This window comes from Leguminivora glycinivorella, chromosome 15 (genome assembly GCF_023078275.1).
Source record: "Leguminivora glycinivorella isolate SPB_JAAS2020 chromosome 15, LegGlyc_1.1, whole genome shotgun sequence".
Classification (NCBI taxonomy): Eukaryota; Metazoa; Arthropoda; class Insecta; order Lepidoptera; family Tortricidae; genus Leguminivora; species Leguminivora glycinivorella.
This window is the reverse complement of record NC_062985.1, coordinates 413,467-432,847: the sequence shown is the minus strand read 5'-3', so window position 1 is coordinate 432,847 and position 19,381 is coordinate 413,467. Positions and strand designations below refer to the sequence as shown.

Sequence of the window (19,381 nt, the reverse complement as noted above, 5' to 3'; positions counted from 1 at the left end):
TTGGAGAGCAGTAGATGACTGTTGAAAGAAAGGTACAGTCGCCGATAAAAGCTTGTGCCAAAAATATTTTTTTGCAAAAAAACTTATTGTAAATTATGTTTGATAGCCTGGTTTGGAATAAAGTTGGTTACATACTCGATAAAATTATGGTTTGAGGGGTTTCTGTATACAGATACATTTTAGGTCCTTATAAAAAAAATATACCAAACACAAACACCAAAAGTGCAATTTTTTACTTTTTGACAGTTCAAATACGTTATGCCGTAATATTAAATATAAATTAAGCTAATATTTTCTAATAATAATTCGTAATTATAATATACATTTTGGGGTAAAAGCCCATTTGAGTCATTGCTTTTATTTGCATATCAGGGCCAAATCGGTCCAATCATTCAACAAAATATAAAACTTTTAAATCAATTCTTAAAACATATTCAACTTATGTTTGTCAGTATGTTTCCATTCAAATATTTTTGATTTATTTGTGACTTCTTATGTCATCAAATCTTAAATCAATTCAATCAAAATTTTAAATCAATTCTTAAAACATATTCAACTTATGTTTGTCAGTATGTTTCCATTCAAATATTTTTGATTTATTTGTGACTTCTTATGTCATCAATTAAACACAAATTATAATGGTATAATAATGCAAAAACCAACACCGTTTTGTTTATGAGATCGCCTAGAAACAAATGTATGAGGATTATTTGAATTTTGCCACATTATAAATTAAACATGTATGTGTGTGTGTACATGTATAGATATGAACGAGGAACCTTTCGTTTGTAGCGCGACCAACCGAGTATCTGCGTATATTAATACGCAAGAGTAGTATATTATTACGCAATTAGTAGTATTACGCAAAAAAAAACTATTTTCTTCAACATCAAGGTCATAAACACATTTTCACCACATCAACTGATAAAGATCAATTTTGTTATTCGAAAACGGATAGCCAAATTGCCTTTTATCCACAAGAGTGCAAAGTAATTTCATACAAATTTTAACTTGATGCCTGATGAGAATTTACCTACAAGTAATTATTTTGAATCATAAATATCGTCACTACTTTAAAAAAAACTTGTATCTTCGTCTGTCAATGAAAAGAAAATAGTAGTAAGTATCTATGGAATGCATATAGACTTACTGCGTTTTAACTTTGAGGAGCAGCGTGAGATACGAGATTTTTTAAAAGTAGTGACGATATTGAATAGATTGCTGGGCTTGATTTAGTTACATGTTTTATAGTCAGTATTTAGTTCGAGTTGGTGTGGTGAAAAACTTCTTGTTTCACTTCACTCGGTGGCAGTCTGTTTAACCTACGTGCCTTGAAACCCTCGCAACGCTCAAGACTCTAATATTCGGAATCTTGAGCGTTGCGAGGGTTTCAAGGCACGTAGGTTAAACAAACTTTGCGCCCTTGTAAAACAAATAACTATTTTTGTATCTTGTCTCAGTGATGTGATAAGTGGCAGCGCGCTAGATTACGCCGAAGACTGAAGGTTCGTGTTCTGTCACGGTCGCCACAATACACCATGTTTTTTTGTTTTCCGTTAAATTCGACACGTAGCTAGGTTCATTATCAGAAACCAGCTTGTATATCACTTTTAGTTAAATTCGCAAAAAAAAAATTTCATAATTTTGTCAAAACAAGTCAGTAATTATCTTTATTTTTTTTAGTAACTCGATAACCGTAAGATGCTAGTTTCTTAGAGAAATTAATTGTATTTGATCTAAAGAACCTTCTCTTAAAGCAAAGACCTATATAACTTCGTATGACAGATAAAGTCTAAGAAAAAAACGTACCCCAAAACCATACAGAAAAAGGTACGGTGAGCTAGATGGCGATACACCTTTGGGGTACGCTCGGCTAGATGGTGCTAATATTAATATTTGACATTTTAAAACATATCAAGCTAAGAATATGGGCCAAATTGTCAAAACTGAGGTTCAAAAGTTTCAAGCCTGTGTCGAGAGATGGCAGTCTATGCACTGTGATTATACATTTTACTTTGACAGCAACTCTCTTTAATACTTGATCCTCTTTGTCTTAAAGTTAACGGAATTCAATGAAAACAGGGTGTATATCAAACATGTATAGATACCACGCAATTGTGCTAGATCACAACTTGCACTCTCGCCCGCGAGTCCATACTTGAAGTCGCGCTTGATGTATGGACTCGCGCGCAAGTTGTGCTAAACCACCACTTGTCTTGTCCCCGTTGTAATGTATGTAAAGTCGGCTCACTGCCAGATGCCGGCGTAGTTGCCGATGAGCGGCGCGGGCAGCGGGCCGCCGGCGGTGAAGATGCGCGTGCCGGACGAGTCGTAGCAGTGCGTGTAGATGGCGGGGACGTATTTCACTTGGTTGAAGCCGTCGGCTTCTTCGTCTGGGAACTGGAAACAAATATTAATTACACTAATAAAAAACCGGACAAGAGCGTGTCGGGCCACGCTTACGCCGTTTTCACATTATCCGATCCGATATCGGATGTCGGAAGGATTTCAGTAGAAAAAATCCAAGATGGCGCCTGTAATGTAGGTATGGGATATCGGTCCGACATCCGATATCGGATCGGATAATGTGAAAACGCACTTTGGTTCGGTAGTTTCCCGTATTTTTTTCAAAAACTGTTCAACCTATCAAGTTAGAAAATAATTTTCCTAGAAAGTCTTTATAAAGGTGTACTTTTGTGATTTTTTTTCATATTTTTTTAAGTTATGGTTCAAAGTTAGAGAGGGGGGGGGACACATTTTTTTACTTTAGGAGCGATTATTTCCGAAAATATGAGCATTATCAAAAAATGGTTTTAGTAAACCCCTATTCATTTTTAAATACCTATCCAACAATATATCACACGTTAGGGTTGAAATGAAAAAAAAAATCACTCCCCACTTTACGTGTAGGGGGGGTACCCTAATAAAACATTTTTTTTCACTTTTTATTTTTGTACTTCGTCGGCGTGATTGATACCAAATAAATAAATATTGGTACCAAAATATTAATAAAAAAATATTGGTACCAAATTTCAGCTTTCTAGTGCTAACGGATACTGAGATTATCCGCGGACGGACGGACAGACAGACATGGCGAAACTATAAGGGTTCCTAGTTGACTACGGAACCCTAATAAATGGTTCACATATTTTAACTTCGCTGCTACAAGTGCTGGCCTAGACGATGTAGTCAGCCAAGAAAATGCTTTACCACTTTTCGACTCTATTCCAAACACATAAGGTCGAAAAGAGGTAAACCACTTTTTTGGCTGACTTGACATCGGTAAACATTTCAAAGTTTTTTTTTGGAGATTCACCTGCCATCGATTTTCTTAGACCAAAATCAGGTTCTATGGTACAGTCACAAGTAAAAGCTACATAAATATCTGATACTCTATTATGGCTCTAGAAATAAGGTTGTGTCAAATATATTTGCGGATTTCTTTTTGTGCAATGTTATTGCCGGTGACTGTAGGAACCAACATCTTTTGAATCTTAATTTGCAAAAGTCTGAAAATCTGTACGAAATGATTTCCGAGTCTTCTAAGTTATACAAGTCTGAAAAACCAAGTCAAATCTTAAAATAGAAGACTCCATAGAGTCGAGTCTAGACGAACAATAATTTGACTTCATTCAGTCATATTTTAAACTACTTATACTTACCCGCAGCTCGGCATTTGGTCGCGCTCTGAAACGTATAGAAGTCTCACGTCGTGCGTCGAAGCGTCGTCAGGCCTTGCTTTTTGAATCAAGTTGCAACAAATTGTATACCCTGCCCGGCTTTTCGTGGTCAAACTTTTTTTCTACAATTTCCGGCATACTGTATACTTGTTTTCCAGGAATAATAGATAACATAATAATAGCACAGTGTAATAAAGAGTAATATCGTACAGTATCGCCACTCCCGCTCCCCTCTGAAAGTGCCGCCCACCCCCTCTCGGTTACCTCACAGTTATCACCTGTCAAAAACGCGAACAGTCGACCTGTTATATTTCACTCATACAAGCATGGTACGCGTTCACCTATACTAGCTTAGACTGTGTGCTAGGAACGCGCCTCTTTCATATATTTGATCGCCAGTGTCTGAGGTGTGATAATCCGTACTAATACAGGGTGTAACAAAAATGGTGGTGATCCGTTTAAGGGCGTATTCAGTATCGTATTCTCATCAGGAAAAAGTAGGATAAAAAATTTTTTTCGCAAAAAATTTTTTAATCTTTGTATGGAGATTCGACCGATTCGCGCGGCCCGGCTCATACAAAAGTGAAAATTTTTTTAGCGAAAAAAAAAAAATTTCTTTTACTTTTTTCTGATAAGAATACGATACTGAGTACGCCCTTAAACGGATCACCACCATTTTTGTTACACTCTGTATTATAAATGGGAAAGTGTGTGTGTCTGTTTGTTTGTCCGTCTTTCACTGCAAAACGAAGCGACGAATTGACGTGATTTTTTAAGTGGAGATATTTGAAGGTATGAAGAGTGACACATAGGCTACATTTTGTCTCTTTCTAACGCGAGCAAAGCCGCGGGAAAAAGCTAGTAGTTACTTTTGTACCATATTTCAAGCAAAATAAAAAATATTTCATTTCATTTCATTTCGTTAAATAAAATGACTTACCACGTATCCCCTGGAAGCCCTGAGCGTGACTGTTTTGGAGGAGTGTATGTGGCTCTCCAGATACTTCGCGGCTCGCATGTCGTAAAACATTAGCAAACCTGCAAATAAATGTGATTTTGTAACGACTAGTCTATTTTGCCTCCTAGTCAAATCAGCTTCTTTTTAAGAACTGTCAAAACTATTTTGAACGACTTGCTAATATGGAATTAATATGAAATCGAATTGAGTGACGTCACGGTCAACTGATTTACTTTAAATATTTCTATCTGATTTATAAATATAAATTGGAGTTAAAAAAATCACTTCCGTTGCTGTTTTTCTTATAATTATCTGATGCTTTATTTCGTGCATGGCATATTTCAAGTAGTCACACTTCCATATATAAATTATAAATTGAAATAGATATCATACACGAAAGAAAAAAACCACTGGTGGCCGAGCCGGGAATCGAACCCGGGTCTTCAGCATACGCGGCTAACGTCTTTACCACCACTTTAGGGCGGGCGTGTGGTCTAGTGGTAAGGACGTTAGCCGCGTAAGCTGAAGACCCGGGTTCGATTCCCGGCTCGGCCACCAGTGGGCCTTGCCGTTTTTTCTTTCGTGTATGATATCTACTTCAATTTCTAGTTTGTAAGTGTTATTTATAGATCTTACCTAGTCCAGTGCCAATTGTGAGCATATTGCCCCTAAAGCTGGCTGACCGGATCCCACAGCCGTTGTACCGCGAAGTGATCTTTCTGACTGACTGGAGCGTGCGGCAGTCTAGAAGGAGCGTGTAGGATTTGCAGCCTATCGCGTAGATGCCGCTTTCCTATAAAAATAACAAATATATTTTTCCCCTCACTAGCTCGGAAACACGTGTTTTGTTCTTTAATACCAGCGGGTAAAAACGCATTTTATCCACTAGTGGGGAAAGTAATTTGACCTTGAATAAAGTCAAATTAACTGCTTTACAATTGATAAAAGTAGGTGAATCTAGTAATAAAGATGATTTACCACCTGTGGAACTACTGGAAGCAGTGATAAACGCATTTTTTGCGCTGTAGTTTCCTCGCTATAGTGAGGGGAAAAGTTTTGTGTTAAACTCGGGTGCAAATGTATTTTACTTCTCGTGTGTTAAAAACCTCGCAACTTCAGGATTCTATTCTCGAACCACTCGCTTCGCTCGTGGTTCAACTATAGTATTCTTTCACTTGCTCGTTTTTCAATTCCACACTCGGCGTTAAAATACATCTTTGCCCCCTTGTATAACAAATAACTAATACAGAGTTAGAGTTATATATGAACCGACAACATTTTTGGGGGGTTTGTGGTACACAGACCAACCCCTATAGACATCTATTACAAGACGACTCGCGGTCGCCAGCCTTCCTAGTATTTGCACTGATATAAGCGCGGTTCGCTCGCCGTGCCCGATCAGTATCGACCAAGTAACAGACCCGAAAGCAGCGTGTTTTTCGCACAAAAAAATTGGAAAAGGGTATTTTGATGCCTTAAAGATGTCCACCTGTAGTGTGAAATGGTGTGGAAAGGTAACAAGAAGCTCAAATTTAAAAACAGACGGCATTACATTCCACAAATAAGTCATATTTATAATTTATTCAGAGCCGGCATAGGTCAACTTACATTGGCCACTTACGCGTCAGTAGAGTCATACTTCTGTCCCTTTTCATCTGGCGCGACTGCCCGCCGTCCTTGAAACGGCCAATCACAGCGCGCTTAACACATTCCCCGCCCGCTCCTCGCACCCCAAACACTGGTGACTCGTACCGCGAACCAAATATACAAGACTGCCACTCTATTGGCTACGTGCACGACAATTACGCCCACTACCATGTGAACCTGAAGTGGAAAATGTCAAAAAATGACATGTAAACAAACATTATATTTTAACGGTTTTTCGTTAATTTTAAATAAATCGAATAACAAGAGCTACTATTTCAAGTGTAATTTAGGTAGATAGATTATAAAGACATGGATATAATACCAAAAATCAGTTTCCAAAGCATTACTCACGGTATAAACTTCCAACCCCAGACTACAGAAAGAGTCAATAAATTGGTGTTGGCAGGGCATATAAGGAATCTTGAAGAACATAGGAGTAATGGTACAAGTTCTTCGAGCTAGTGATATGGTATTCGCTAAACCTCCGTCCCGTTAATGCCATATAAAACAAATCTAAACGTAAGTACCTAGTCATGTCCGCGGCCACAGAAATATCCGACACGGGCCTATTCCCAGGCTAGGCCTGAATCTTTAAGCATAATCTTTTACGGTAGGAAAAATACTAACAGCGTATTGAACAATATTAGGTAAACAAAGCTTAAATATAATTTATTATAATGTTTTGTTTTGACATGTCACTTACGTTTTCTCTTCACCGTAGCTATCCATTTAGTTCTTTGATCCTATTTCCAGTGTGCTCTAAGAAACGCATAGAACGTGCAACGACTATTTATGCCATTATTTGTACAATTAACAACGAAACAACATTGATGCCCCATATCAAACATTACACATTGTATTATATTGTATGAGTTTTGATAGATGACAACCACAATCAGTGTCGATTTTGACCACCGCAAGCACTGCGATCGCTTTGCTTACCCCCTCCATGCACTTCGCACGAAGCCAATAGGAGGTTCTCTGTGTTGTGGTATCATTTCCTTCTTTTTCGTCCTTGGGACCTTGGTCTTAGGAGTCACGGTTCTGGAGATTTTGGGCCTAGTAGGTAACCATTTGTAGACACCGTTCACCTTTTCCATTCAATGAAAGTAATTTTCCGTTACCTTTCCAGGAACGTATTCTAAAACGTCAAATAACTAATGTTTGGGCTAAGTAGTACTTTTGTACGAACCAGAGTGGTAAGTATTGGTTTTTTTTTTATTTTTTAACCCCCAATGCAAAAACGACGGGGTGTTATAAGTTTGACGTGTCTGTCTGTGTGTGTGTATGTTTGTGGCATCGTAGCTCCCGAACGGATGAACCGATTTAGATTTAGTTTTTTGTCTGAAAGCCGAGTTAGTCGGGAGTGTTCTTAGCCATGTTTCATGAAAATCGGCCGATCGACTGTCGCGGTCGGGGTTTTTTTCAAAATTTTAATTTTGTGGTTAGGTTATTATTGTGGTAACACAAAAGTTCTAGTTACTATTTACCCCCTTATTCATAAATGTGCACTAAAGTTAAAAAGTCGATAAAAATCGTTTGTCCCTTTCTATCGCACCAACGTCGGAAAGGGACAAACGATTTTTATCGGTTTGATAACTTTAGTGACCGTTTATGAATAAGGGGGTTAGCCATCTCGCGCGCTGGAAACTATTTCCATATACTTATACAATGAATGTTGGTAGCGGCACAGATTATTAATAAGTTGCTAACGTAACAGATCCTTCACAAATCGACAAATACCTACGCTTTATTTAACTAATACTAAAGATGATCGAGTATGATTCTCTATCATACTCGATCAAAGTAAAATGTGTAATCACAGACAGCCATCTCTCGACACAAGCTTAAAACTTTTGAACTTCAGTTTTGACAATTTGGCCCATATTATTAGCTTGATATGTGTTAAAATGTCAAATATTAATATTAGCGCCAATAGGTGCTTGACGCGCGACCGCGAGCGAGTGACGCAGGCCTGATAGCGGCTCAGAAGTATTTGTGTACGTACCTGAGTGGCTAGGCATACTAGGTCCTGACACGACGGCAGTTTCCTGGAGAGCGTCTGCTTGAAAGTCTCCGCGTTGAACACGTGGATGTAGCCGTTGAGGGTTAACGCGGCGATCTCGCGCCAGCGAGGGTTGAACGTGAGCGCGCGGACTTTTTGACCTGAGGAAGACAATAGGCTACTAGACTCTTATCGAATTTGGCACAAAAAATGATTGTTTCCTGTAGTATTACATAAGAAACCAATTTTTATAGATTTTGGGTATTAAAAGTTTATGGTGGATACTAGAGATGGGCCGAATATGGACTTTGTCGAATACGAATATTCGGTATACGAATATTACGCCATATTTAGAAAGCGGATGTTAAGAAAAAACTATTAAATGATTGATAATGGTTACATATGTTACTAGAACTACATATTATGTTATTACGATTTAGTGAATTTAACTAAAACTTAGTTAAAACAACTTTAAACTCTTCTCAACTCTTAAGACGATACGGTAGGGGTCAATTCTCCATACAAACGCTCTCGACTATTTCCTCCCTGGTTTTTGAAGATAGAGCAATGATTTTTTCAACACAGATTGTTATTATTTTTATCTGTGTCGGACCGTTTTGATTTTTTTGATATTCTGCTTTTTACAGATTCTAGAGCCAATCAAAAATTTCCGAAAACGGCCTTTTTCATTGTGGCGCAAAAAAAGGTGTGATATTCAAGATTGGTAACAATTAACCAAAAAAGCTAAACGGTCCGACATAGATTATTTCATTGTTATTCAGATTCTCAAATTTCGTTCCGATTGATTAAGTTTTGAAGGAGGAAAGAGTCGAGAGCGGCACCTCGATTTTAAAGATTTTTTTGAAATATCTTTTGACTGAGTTGTTCTTAATGGACAATTTTTTTTCGATAAATCTAGTTAATAACACTTGTATATTTAACTAAAATTCACAAGTTGAAAGGGGGGCTCCTTTCCATTTTAGCATTTTCGCTACCGTATCCTCTTAAACTACGGTTTTTACAACTTTGTATTTGTATTTTGACGCATAGGCAATTATCTCTTTCTAGTAGTTCCTTAGAAAGCTACTAAAATCTAGGAGCTTATTATCCAAAGGAATACGTAAGATCTTCATTATTTTTTTGCTTTGTTTATTCGGTAAATATTCGGCAAAGCAATCGAATTATTCGGCCGAATACGAACATTGAAAAACTTGCCGAATATGCCGAATACCGAATATTTACCGAATATTCGGCCCATCTCTAGTGGATACGTATTTTCGATTAAAAATGTGTGTAATTGTTTGTTTTACTTTTGGCCACCGAAAACGCTGTCACACGTGTAGTGACGTCACAGAACCTAACTTAAGTTCATGTCGAGTCAATCACTGACATGATGAACTTTATGCCTCATAACTTAAATGTCAGAAAATTTTGTGCTCAATTTGATTTACGTCATGCGCAGACAGTTTATAGATTAACATGGCTAATGGTGATTTTGCCTAATTAAGTTAAAGTAAAAAATGTTTATTTGCGGTTTTCAAGTCGTAATAAAATATGGTAGTTTTTTTTTTCGGTTAATTGGACAGTAATAAATAATATAAAATAAACTTAAAAAAGGGTCAAGTGGCCTATACATATAGGATAATTTATGACTCACCCGTTGACCACGAATGCTAAGGGCCAGTTGCATCAATTTGACAGACACATCATCGTTCCCATACAATAAAACTTAACGAATGCTTTAACGATGACAGACGGTTTGATCCAACCGGCACTAAGTGTTCGAAACGTCGGGATGAATTGTAAATTCATTATACGCGATAATCCGTTTCCATAGTTTTATTTCATGAGTAACTATCGCGGTAACCGAAGACAATATTATAGGACAATTTATTTGAAAGAAACCTTAATTGAACACTTAAATTGTACTAGTGTCTTCTTCTTCCTCCTTATCCTCATCCCACGTTATGTGGGGTCGGTACAACATGTCTTCCTCTTCCATTCTCCTCTATCTCTCGTCATCTCAACACACATCTTTCTATCTCATATCCTCTTTCACACAATCCATCCATCGTTGTTTGGGTTTACCCCCCTCTCTCCATCCATCAACATTCATCTCCAATATTCTTTAAAACTGACAACATACTTGAATTGTACTAGTATGCTCACTAGTTTTTTTGTGGTATGAATGTGGTATCTTTGCCCCACGATACGATACCATAAGTAATAATTCAACTAACGTATACCAAATGCCGTACAGGCGGACCGTATACTTGTTTGCCACCGACGTAGTATAAAAAAAAAAAAAATGCTCCGTTGCTAAATGGTAAGCCATAATGATTTTAGTTACTTTGCTGAATTTAAAAGTGGGGACACTTATGGCTTGGTTTCGTGGGGAAATGAGCAGCTGATATTTATTATATTAATATTCGATTAATTTATTTTCTATGTATTGAAAACATTTTAATTTTTCACAAGATTAGGTTTCTTGTATAAACCCCGCCGCAAAATCGACGTAGAGTTAACGTGTATAAGTTTGACGTGTCTATCTGTCTCTGTATGTCTCCCTGGGGCATCGCAGCTCCCGAAAGGATGAACCGATTTAGATTTAGTTTTTTTTTGTTTGAGATCATAATTAGTCGGGAATGTTCTTAGCTAAGTTTAATGGAAATCGATCCACAACGAAGGGGGCTTTTTTTTTTCAAAATTAAAATGTTGTGGTTAGGTTATTGTAAATATGAATTAGTAGTCAGTCTTACTTAGTTTAGAGTCACAGGAGCCAGATACTAGGAACTCATGATCTAGTCAGCACATATAGGAGTCCCATTACTTACCGGAGCGACATTCTCTAGTGACCACGGGCGAGATGTAGTCGTGGTGCGGAGCGGCCTCCTCCGGCGCGGGCGGCGCGCGCCACAGCGCGAGCTTGGAGTCGCGAGAGCCGGTCACCAGGAACTCGTCGTCCAGCCAGCACATGTCCAGGATCTAACAAACAGGGTACAAACATACTTAACCTTACAGTGAACAATCATGATATTCATAAATTAATTTTTATTAAGCAGAAACGTCTGCTAACGATTCTAAACATTTTTATATTAAAGGAAAAAATGGAAAAATTTACGCTTCCGGCGGGACTTGAATGTTTAGAATCGTTAGCAGACGTTTCTGCTTAATAAAAATTAATTTAGTATGGGTTAGCACATTGTTACTGGTGAATTCTCAATATAACTTGAGACTCCAGTGCCGTTACAAGATGTAATAGTCTGTCGGTAGATGGCGCTAGACGTCACCCCAAGACGTGTGTACAAAAGGAAAGGCATGGAAAGATTTGCGAAGTCCGGCGTGGCTTCCGTAGCTCAATTGGTAAGAGCATTGCACGGATTGCAAAAATGGTGCGGGTTCAAGTCCCGCCGGAAGCGTAAATTTTTCCATTTTTTCCTTTAATATAAAAACATGATATTCATAATACAAAACTCTTAGACCTGATTTAGACGGCGTGCGAATACGCATGCGATTTTAGTTACATTGTGGGCTGTTGAGGCTACAATACAATTTTGCAAAGCCATCAAATACCGCAATGTAATAAAACTCGTATGCGAGTTCTCGTACCGTCTAAATGGGCCCTTAACATAGAGGAATAATAGCCACAGTTGCGTATAGATGGCGGCACCGGTCTCTCTAGCTATAACGTAAACCTGTAAAGGTTTCGTATAGGAGGTGCGAGCACCGACCGCTTGCCTTTAGAGTTGGTCAAAGACGAATAGTCATACAAAGATGGCATATAGAAGAAAAATTTCGACAGCTTCCGCTGTGACGGGGTAGCCTAGGGCTTCATGGCCTTCATGGCGTTCGCCCGGATTGCTAAAGACGCCGGTTCGAATCCGGCCTTTGCCACTGGTGGTGTACGTCATTTTTTCTTTAATATATGACATCTTGTTTCGATTTTTAATAGAGGAATGCATCAGTAAATGCAAGTTATTTGTAGTGACATCTAGCGTCATCCACGTGTCAAGCTTAAATTATCAGTACCGCTACTTGTCAATAGATGTCGCGACGAACCAAAAGTCTAATGCTCAACAATTTTTAGCCAATATTACAATAGTATTAGACCAGTCTGGCGCAGTCGGTAGTGACCCTGTCTGCTACGCCGCGGTCCCGGGTTCGAATCCTGGTAAGGGCATTTATTTGAGTCATGGATGTTTTCTATGTATATAAGTATTTATATATTATATATATCGTTGTCTGAGTACCCACACCACAAGCCTTCTTGAGCTTACCGTGGGCCTCAGTCAATCTGTGTGAGAATGTCCTATAATATTTATTATAGTATTAATCAGTACTCTGTTTTCAATTGCTTCTGCTTGTAATGTAAACTGTTTTAATATTACATTTTTGGTAGACGCGACACTGTTGACACCTAGTGACGAGTAGTAGTACTGATAATTTACGCTATTTGACGCATGATTGTCGCTAGATGTCACTACAAATACAGTAGTGGAGTTACAATTCTTTCCTTTTTTTTATTTTTTTAATAACCGAAAAGAAGAACGAGAAAGTATTTTTTTTTCAAAAAGGGTTTATTTTAATGAAAATTGGTACCAATCTTACCCAGTCTTTATGTGCCTCTCCAACGCAAACGGGGTCTAAGGTGGGTAAACTGTAGATGGCCAGTTCACAGGAATTCTGCGCTCCCGTCGCCAGCAGCGTTCTAAAACAATATTTTTAACATAAAGATGTTTGTTTCCTGTAGTTTGACGCAAAGGTTTACACTGCCAGCGGCCGCGCCAGCTGTCCTAAGCCAGCTACCGCCGGCTCGCCTGGGTGCCGCAGTATCGTTATAACAATGCGTTGCCATGGTTACAGAGCCAAACAATGCGTTTTCAATGTTTTTCTACTCCCGAACTGTTATTGGTCATTTACAGGGTCGTGCATAGATCTTTAAAACCCTACATAAAAGTATATTCCCAAAGCCAGCGTCCGACGGCTTTCAGCACATACGCGCAGTATCGAAAAAACTGAAAACGCATTGTTTTGCTCTGTAACCATGGCAACGCATTGTTATAACGATACTGCGCGCGTTCGCGGGAAGGCTTTGGGCAGCTGAGCTGACAGTACAAACCTTTGCGTCAAAATACAGGAAACAGTGTGAATTTCACGAAAATTATTCAAGAAAACAATGAAAAACTAAGTGCATGGTCGTAGAAAAAGTATTGTATGCAACAGTGTTTAACTGAGTCAAAAAATACTCTTGGCGTTTTAATAACAATTTTCGGCTTCGCCTCAAATTGTTACCCACGCCACTCGTCTTTTTTGACCTCCTTTAAACGCCTATTGCATAAAATACTATTTCGTTACTGCGTGTGTGCGCGGAAAGCCGGCGGGGGCTGGCTGGGGAATAGACTTTTATGTAGGACTAGCCCTTGCCCGCGACATCGCTCGCGTTAGAAAGAGACAAAAAGTAGCCTATGTAACTCTCCGTCCCTTCAAGTATCTCCACTTAAAAAAATCACGTCAATTCGTTGCTCCGTTTTGCCATGAAAGACGGACAAACAAACAGACACACACACTTTCCCATTTATAATATTAGTATGGATTTTAAAGATCTATGCACGACCCTGTAAATGATGAATAACAGTTCGGGAGTAGAAAAAACACTAAGTTACCTGGAAGGGTTGATCTGTAGCGCGTGTATGCCGGTTTGATGCTCGGCGCCGGCCCACGGCGCCCGCGGCCGTAACGTAGGGATGTCATCCAGAGACCGCGTGCGGACGTCGTACACTTTCAACTGCAAACACAATGGATTGATTCAATAGATCGACGACAACAACGTATAAGGTACAATCTGCAATTTTTTTTTTCAGAAAATTGCACCTTACCCACCAACGTACAAGGTGCTAATATCTGCTACAAGAAAAAATCGCAGATTGCGCTTTGTACGTTATTGTCGTCGAGATATTGAAATGAAACATTAATAAAAAATACAATAACTTATGGTATATCCCACAAATTTCGATTGTTTGAACCTCTCCTCCCTATGTCACGCTTTTTTTTATCCTTTTAACATTTCACGTGACATGTTTTCCGACAGGATTGTCACATTTAGGTAGTAGACATTTTGGCGTCTACGCCATATTTCGACAAGGGAGTAACAGCACACCTCGGCCACTGGCGATTAAATATATGAAAGAGGCGCGTTCCTAGCACACAGTCTAAGCTCGTGTAGGTGAACGCGTACTATGCTTGTATGAGTGACATATGACAGGTCGACTGTTCGCGTTTTTGACAGGCGGTAACTGTGAGGTAACCGAGAGGGGGTGGGCGGCACTTTCAGCGGGGAGCGGGAGTGGCCATACTGTATGATAATACTCTTTATTATACTGTGGTAACAGCGATCAAAAGAGTAACAGCGATAAAATCAAATCTAGAAAACACAGAACACATCTTTGCACTAACAGAGCCTTAAGGTCCCGAAAGGCCCAAATTGCTACGGTGACAAAGGAAAGTAAAGATCTAACATGGCTACCAAACAGTACGGTTATTACCATAGGCTAGTTTCCTATACTTAAAATAAAATAATTTACGCTGTGCACGAAATAAAGCACCACATAATTAGAAGTAAAATATGGACAGTAGTTATGTTTAAACATAATTTCTATTTAGTAAGTCAAAGAGAAATACATAAAATAAATGAATTGACCGTGACGTCACTCCTCAGTATTACATAGTATTTCCATATTAGCAAATCATATTGACAGTTCATAAAAAGAAGCTGATTTGACTAGTAGGACTGGCCTATTACCCGCAACTCGCCTTGACAGCTCCACTATGCGACGTGTGACAGATGCAAGACCAAGTTTGGGTTTGCGAGCCACATCAGAGCATTCCATTAGGTATCTGGTCAATAATTGTTGATGGAGTTGCCTTTGTCGGATATGACAAGGAAGGATTCGAAAATATCCGATATTTATAATAAATATCAAAATATCGGATATTTATGATATACTAGCTTTTGCCCGCGGCTTCGCTCGCGTTAGAAAGAGACAAAAAGTAGCCTATGTCACTCTCCATCCCTTCAACTATCTCCACTTAAAAAATCACGTTAATTCGTCGCTCCGTTTTGCCGTGAAAGGCGAACAAACAAACAGACACAGACACTTTCCCATTTATAATATTAGTATGGGAGTATGGATATCAATTTTGTATGGAAGGTATATTATTATTTGGTTGCATTATTTATGAATACAACTTTAGGATAAGGAAAAATCTACTAAAAACATAATATTCAGTTGAAAAACAGTAACAAACACAAAAAAAACTATATTTTTAACAATGTTCATTTTTTTAATTATTTTTGTATTGCAATATTCGTAAAAAATGATATATCGGATATTTATACGCATTGACATATATCGGCGAACCCAGCTGGATATAATTATATCGGATGTATATCTTGATATTTATTTATTCATTTTATTTTTTATTTTATTTATTTGGGTCATCAACAGCAATACAAAAAATAAATTTAAGACACATTTATATCCTCGAACCTTGGTACTGGTAGTAGTATTACATACAATTAGTAAGGTAGAGAACATATAGTTACATACCTTGTTGCACTTGGTCCATTGTAAGGGGCCTCTAGCCGATGCGAATACTATTCTAACTCAGTGGTTACCTTGTTGCACTTGGTCCCGAAGACGACCTGTCGGTCTGAGAGCCACTGGGAGCAGAACACCTTGTTCATGTTGCCCAGGTTGAGCGGGGTCTCCCGGAAGAGGTCCCGGGTGAGCATATGGCGGGTGGCGTAGAGGGGATCCACGGATCGAGGCTGAAATAAGTATTTTTTGTTAATGTTTTGCTTTTTAACTATTCCAAGTCCCCAGCCTAGTAGGCGTAGCAAACTAGTGGGAGAAACTTTATCGCATCTGTGATTTTGTGCATCCCTATCGCGGCTATCGCACATACACATAGTGTAAAAAGGACGGCCTGATATGATAGCCTGTATCGCGCTAGCGTGCTACCCCCCTAGAACGCGTTATGTTACTATTGTGATTTGATAACTAGTAATATACAATTATACACAGGTCACAGCTGCTGAGGTCGAAATTATCTCTCATATACTAATCTATACAAGGACTCGTAGCGTCCTCTGATCATCCCTAGCCCCTTGTTCTTGCCCCTTACTCATATGAGAGATAATTTCGACCTCAGCAGCTGTGACCTGGGTGGCTGAGCGGAAACAGGCATCTGCCGCGATTGCAGAGTACGCTATACAAGGACTCGTAGCGTCCTCTGATCATCCCTAGCCCCTTGTTCTTGCCCCTTACTCATATGAGAGATAATTTCGACCTCAGCAGCTGTGACCTGGGTGGCTGAGCGGAAACAGGCATCTGCCGCGATTGCAGAGTACGCTGGTTCGATTCCAGCCTCAGGCACTGGAGGACTTGGTCACTTTTTCTTTCATGTGTAATTTATTTCGGTTTTAATTTATATACATAGTAGTGTGAATACTTTAAGATAGCACAAGTTGAAACATTTTCGATAGAATATAATTTGACTTGTGTTAATTAGAATTTATCTCTTACTGTCATTTTATCAATGTCGAGAATTAAAAAAAAATTGGGCTAAAAGTCAAGGGCATCAGCGAGTTACTGCGAATCATGCAGTAAGATTAGATAAAACTGAAAATACAGCTAAGATAATAAACTGCAGCATGCAACAATGTCACTTCTGTAAATATTTTGATTGTTTTTGGTACCTGTAAATAAATAGGTATGCTATGAGACGAGTCATTAAAATAAGTTAATATTGAAAGAAAATGGAGGTATTTTCACACTTAGACTAGTCTCCTTTTTGAAATTTATTGATAGCAGGGAGGCAGTAGTTAGGGCCACCCCACATCTAGCGTCTCGTGAGCGTTGCGTCAGGCCAACTGTATGGAAAAGGCCGTGGGCTGAGATTACTGTCATAATGATCACTGGATACAGGCTATATCAGTTTTTTAACTGCCTGCCTGCTCATTAAATAATAAATAAAAAAGCATATCTCATGTAGGCCCTAGAGTTTTCTACAAACTCCCAGCAGAACTACAAAAATGAAGCGGCAAAATTTCAAGTGTAATATTTTTTTATATTATTTATTCCAAGATTATGACTACAATTACGCACCTCTGCAGCCTGTATTTCTCTAGAGCGGACATAGTCCACAAAGTTATATGAGGTAGTGAGTATGCGGTGCTGCTGGAATGGAGTCTCCTCCTCGCTGTCGCTGTCCGAGTAGCACACAAAGTCCTCCGGTTTGTCGGGGCGGCTTACCCTGCAATTACGGTTTATACCAATTTTCAGCAAATTTTTAACATCATCCTTGCATTATATTAGCCTTGAGTCGGATCAACTTTGACAACTAATCCCTACATTTAGTGTAGGCATAAGTTTTAAGCAATTAAAAGGAAAAGTAAATAAAGTTAAACTATCCTCTACGGTTCAGTTGTTAGAACTGTCAGAAGGGATTTGCTAGACATTCTAAGGGTCACTTGCACCACGCGCTTAACTCAAGGTTAGTGGCCTTTCAACTGTCAAATTCCATATAACATTGTGGGCTAACCTCGGGTTAACCCTCCAATTTCAGTGGAGTAAGTGACCCTAATAGTCACAGGTTTGAGTTCTGCAGGGGGTGTATTTCTTTTTTGTTTATAGATATTTTTGTGTGATAAAATAGGTCACACAAATTTCATACAATTGAGGAATATGTATAAAGTATATTTTTCTTCTATTTATTATGTAATTAAGGTAAGTTTGATATAACCTCAGAGGCAACCTTATGTGTTTAGTTTAGAATAGATAAACTATTCATTTTACATGCTTATCACAGCCCTTCAAAACAATGAATAAAGTACTTAAGAGGCATGGTCTTTTTATGTGATCCAGTATATGGACATCTTAACATAATTATCTTAATTCATTAGAAATTACTAGGTTAACAAATAAACAGGTAGAGCAATGACCTGAACATTGTTTGACTTTACAAATAGTAACAAAAAAATCGACATCCACCCAACATTTTTTAGGTCAAACGTAAGATAAAACACCACGAAACAAATGCGTGAGTGTCATGAACAAATTAAGATATAATTGGCTGCATTATCTATTCCTTGGCCTAAATAGGATCACAGTGAATTTAAAAACTTAAATATAAAAAAGAAAAGATGCGGACATTTAAATGGCAGCAAGCTGATATTTCATCTATTTACCTCAACATTCCAGCTTTTGCTTTGCGTTCTTTTAGTCTTTTCGGAATATAGCAGGAGGGATATCTCCCTTCAATCGCCCGACGCACAGTTTGTGCCATTTTAACTACTAAAACCTTGGTAACTAGGAACAATTAACACAGAAATCCACACGCCACTATTTATTCACTTTCGTTTTGTCCTGTTGTATACAGATCCATAAATCGACATTGTCCGCACAGCAATGGAGTCCCACCATTTCTTTCACGAGTCACCACTATGACGCAAGGAATTTATTCAACATTTTAGTAACCAAATGTTACTTTGAATTCAATTATGAAATACAATAAATATATTTTTAAGAGTTACGGATTATTTCCAACAATAAATACGCTGACGGAAAGCTGGCTGGCTGTCTGTCAGAGGCAGAGTGAAAATTGTTGCCAGTAACAAATAAAATATCACGCTCATAAATGCTCATTAATAATATGAAATTATAATTATTCGAATAATTTAACTTATATTATTAACATGCTACGAAATTAAAGAATACACGAATAATACTGAACGTAAAATATAAAACTCTTTAGAGACACGATTATTTGATTGTGATCAAAAGGTCAGTTTGTTGCCTGTGATAGTCAATAGATGGCGCTTGTAAGTTCATTTTCAACTTCATGTTTCTTGTTCATGTATTAAAAAAAAATGTCGGTGGTCTTATGGCAAAATTCTACCAGCATGACAGAAAGGTGCAATAGAGTGAGAAATTGGCAGCATTTGCTCCGAAAATTCGCATACAAAACATTTAGGTACTACTTATATGGTTGCTTGGGTTAAATTGTGGCGTAGGCGAGAGGCTGGCAACC

At 38.4% G+C, this 19,381-nt stretch overlaps 1 protein-coding gene across 1 annotated transcript; it reads right to left on the bottom strand.

Moving 5' to 3' along the window:
- Positions 1-1,977: 1,977 nt before the first annotated feature.
- LOC125233974 (DDB1- and CUL4-associated factor 12 homolog) lies at positions 1,978-18,920 on the bottom strand. Its single transcript, XM_048140154.1, has 10 exons — positions 18,540-18,920; positions 17,458-17,605; positions 15,966-16,118; positions 13,954-14,075; positions 12,899-12,998; positions 11,125-11,275; positions 8,294-8,451; positions 5,275-5,431; positions 4,621-4,718; positions 1,978-2,400 (listed from the first exon to the last, which is right to left on the bottom strand). Exons 1-10 carry the CDS (start codon positions 18,635-18,637, stop codon positions 2,248-2,250), a joined length of 1,338 nt encoding a protein of 445 aa, XP_047996111.1. The 5' UTR covers positions 18,638-18,920; the 3' UTR covers positions 1,978-2,247.
- Positions 18,921-19,381: the final 461 nt, after the last annotated feature.

Excerpts from the sequence above, each read along its gene's own strand:
- LOC125233974 (XM_048140154.1), bottom strand. The coding sequence starts at position 18,637 with ATGGCACAAACTGTGCGTCGGGCGATTGAAGGGAGATATCCCTCCTGC. Across the intron at positions 11,276-12,898 it reads GAGAGGCACATAAAGACTGG|ATCCTGGACATGTGCTGGCT; the intron begins GTAAGATTGGTA and ends CCTGTTTGTTAG. Across the intron at positions 4,719-5,274 it reads CACAATTGGCACTGGACTAG|GTTTGCTAATGTTTTACGAC; the intron begins GTAAGATCTATA and ends ATTTATTTGCAG.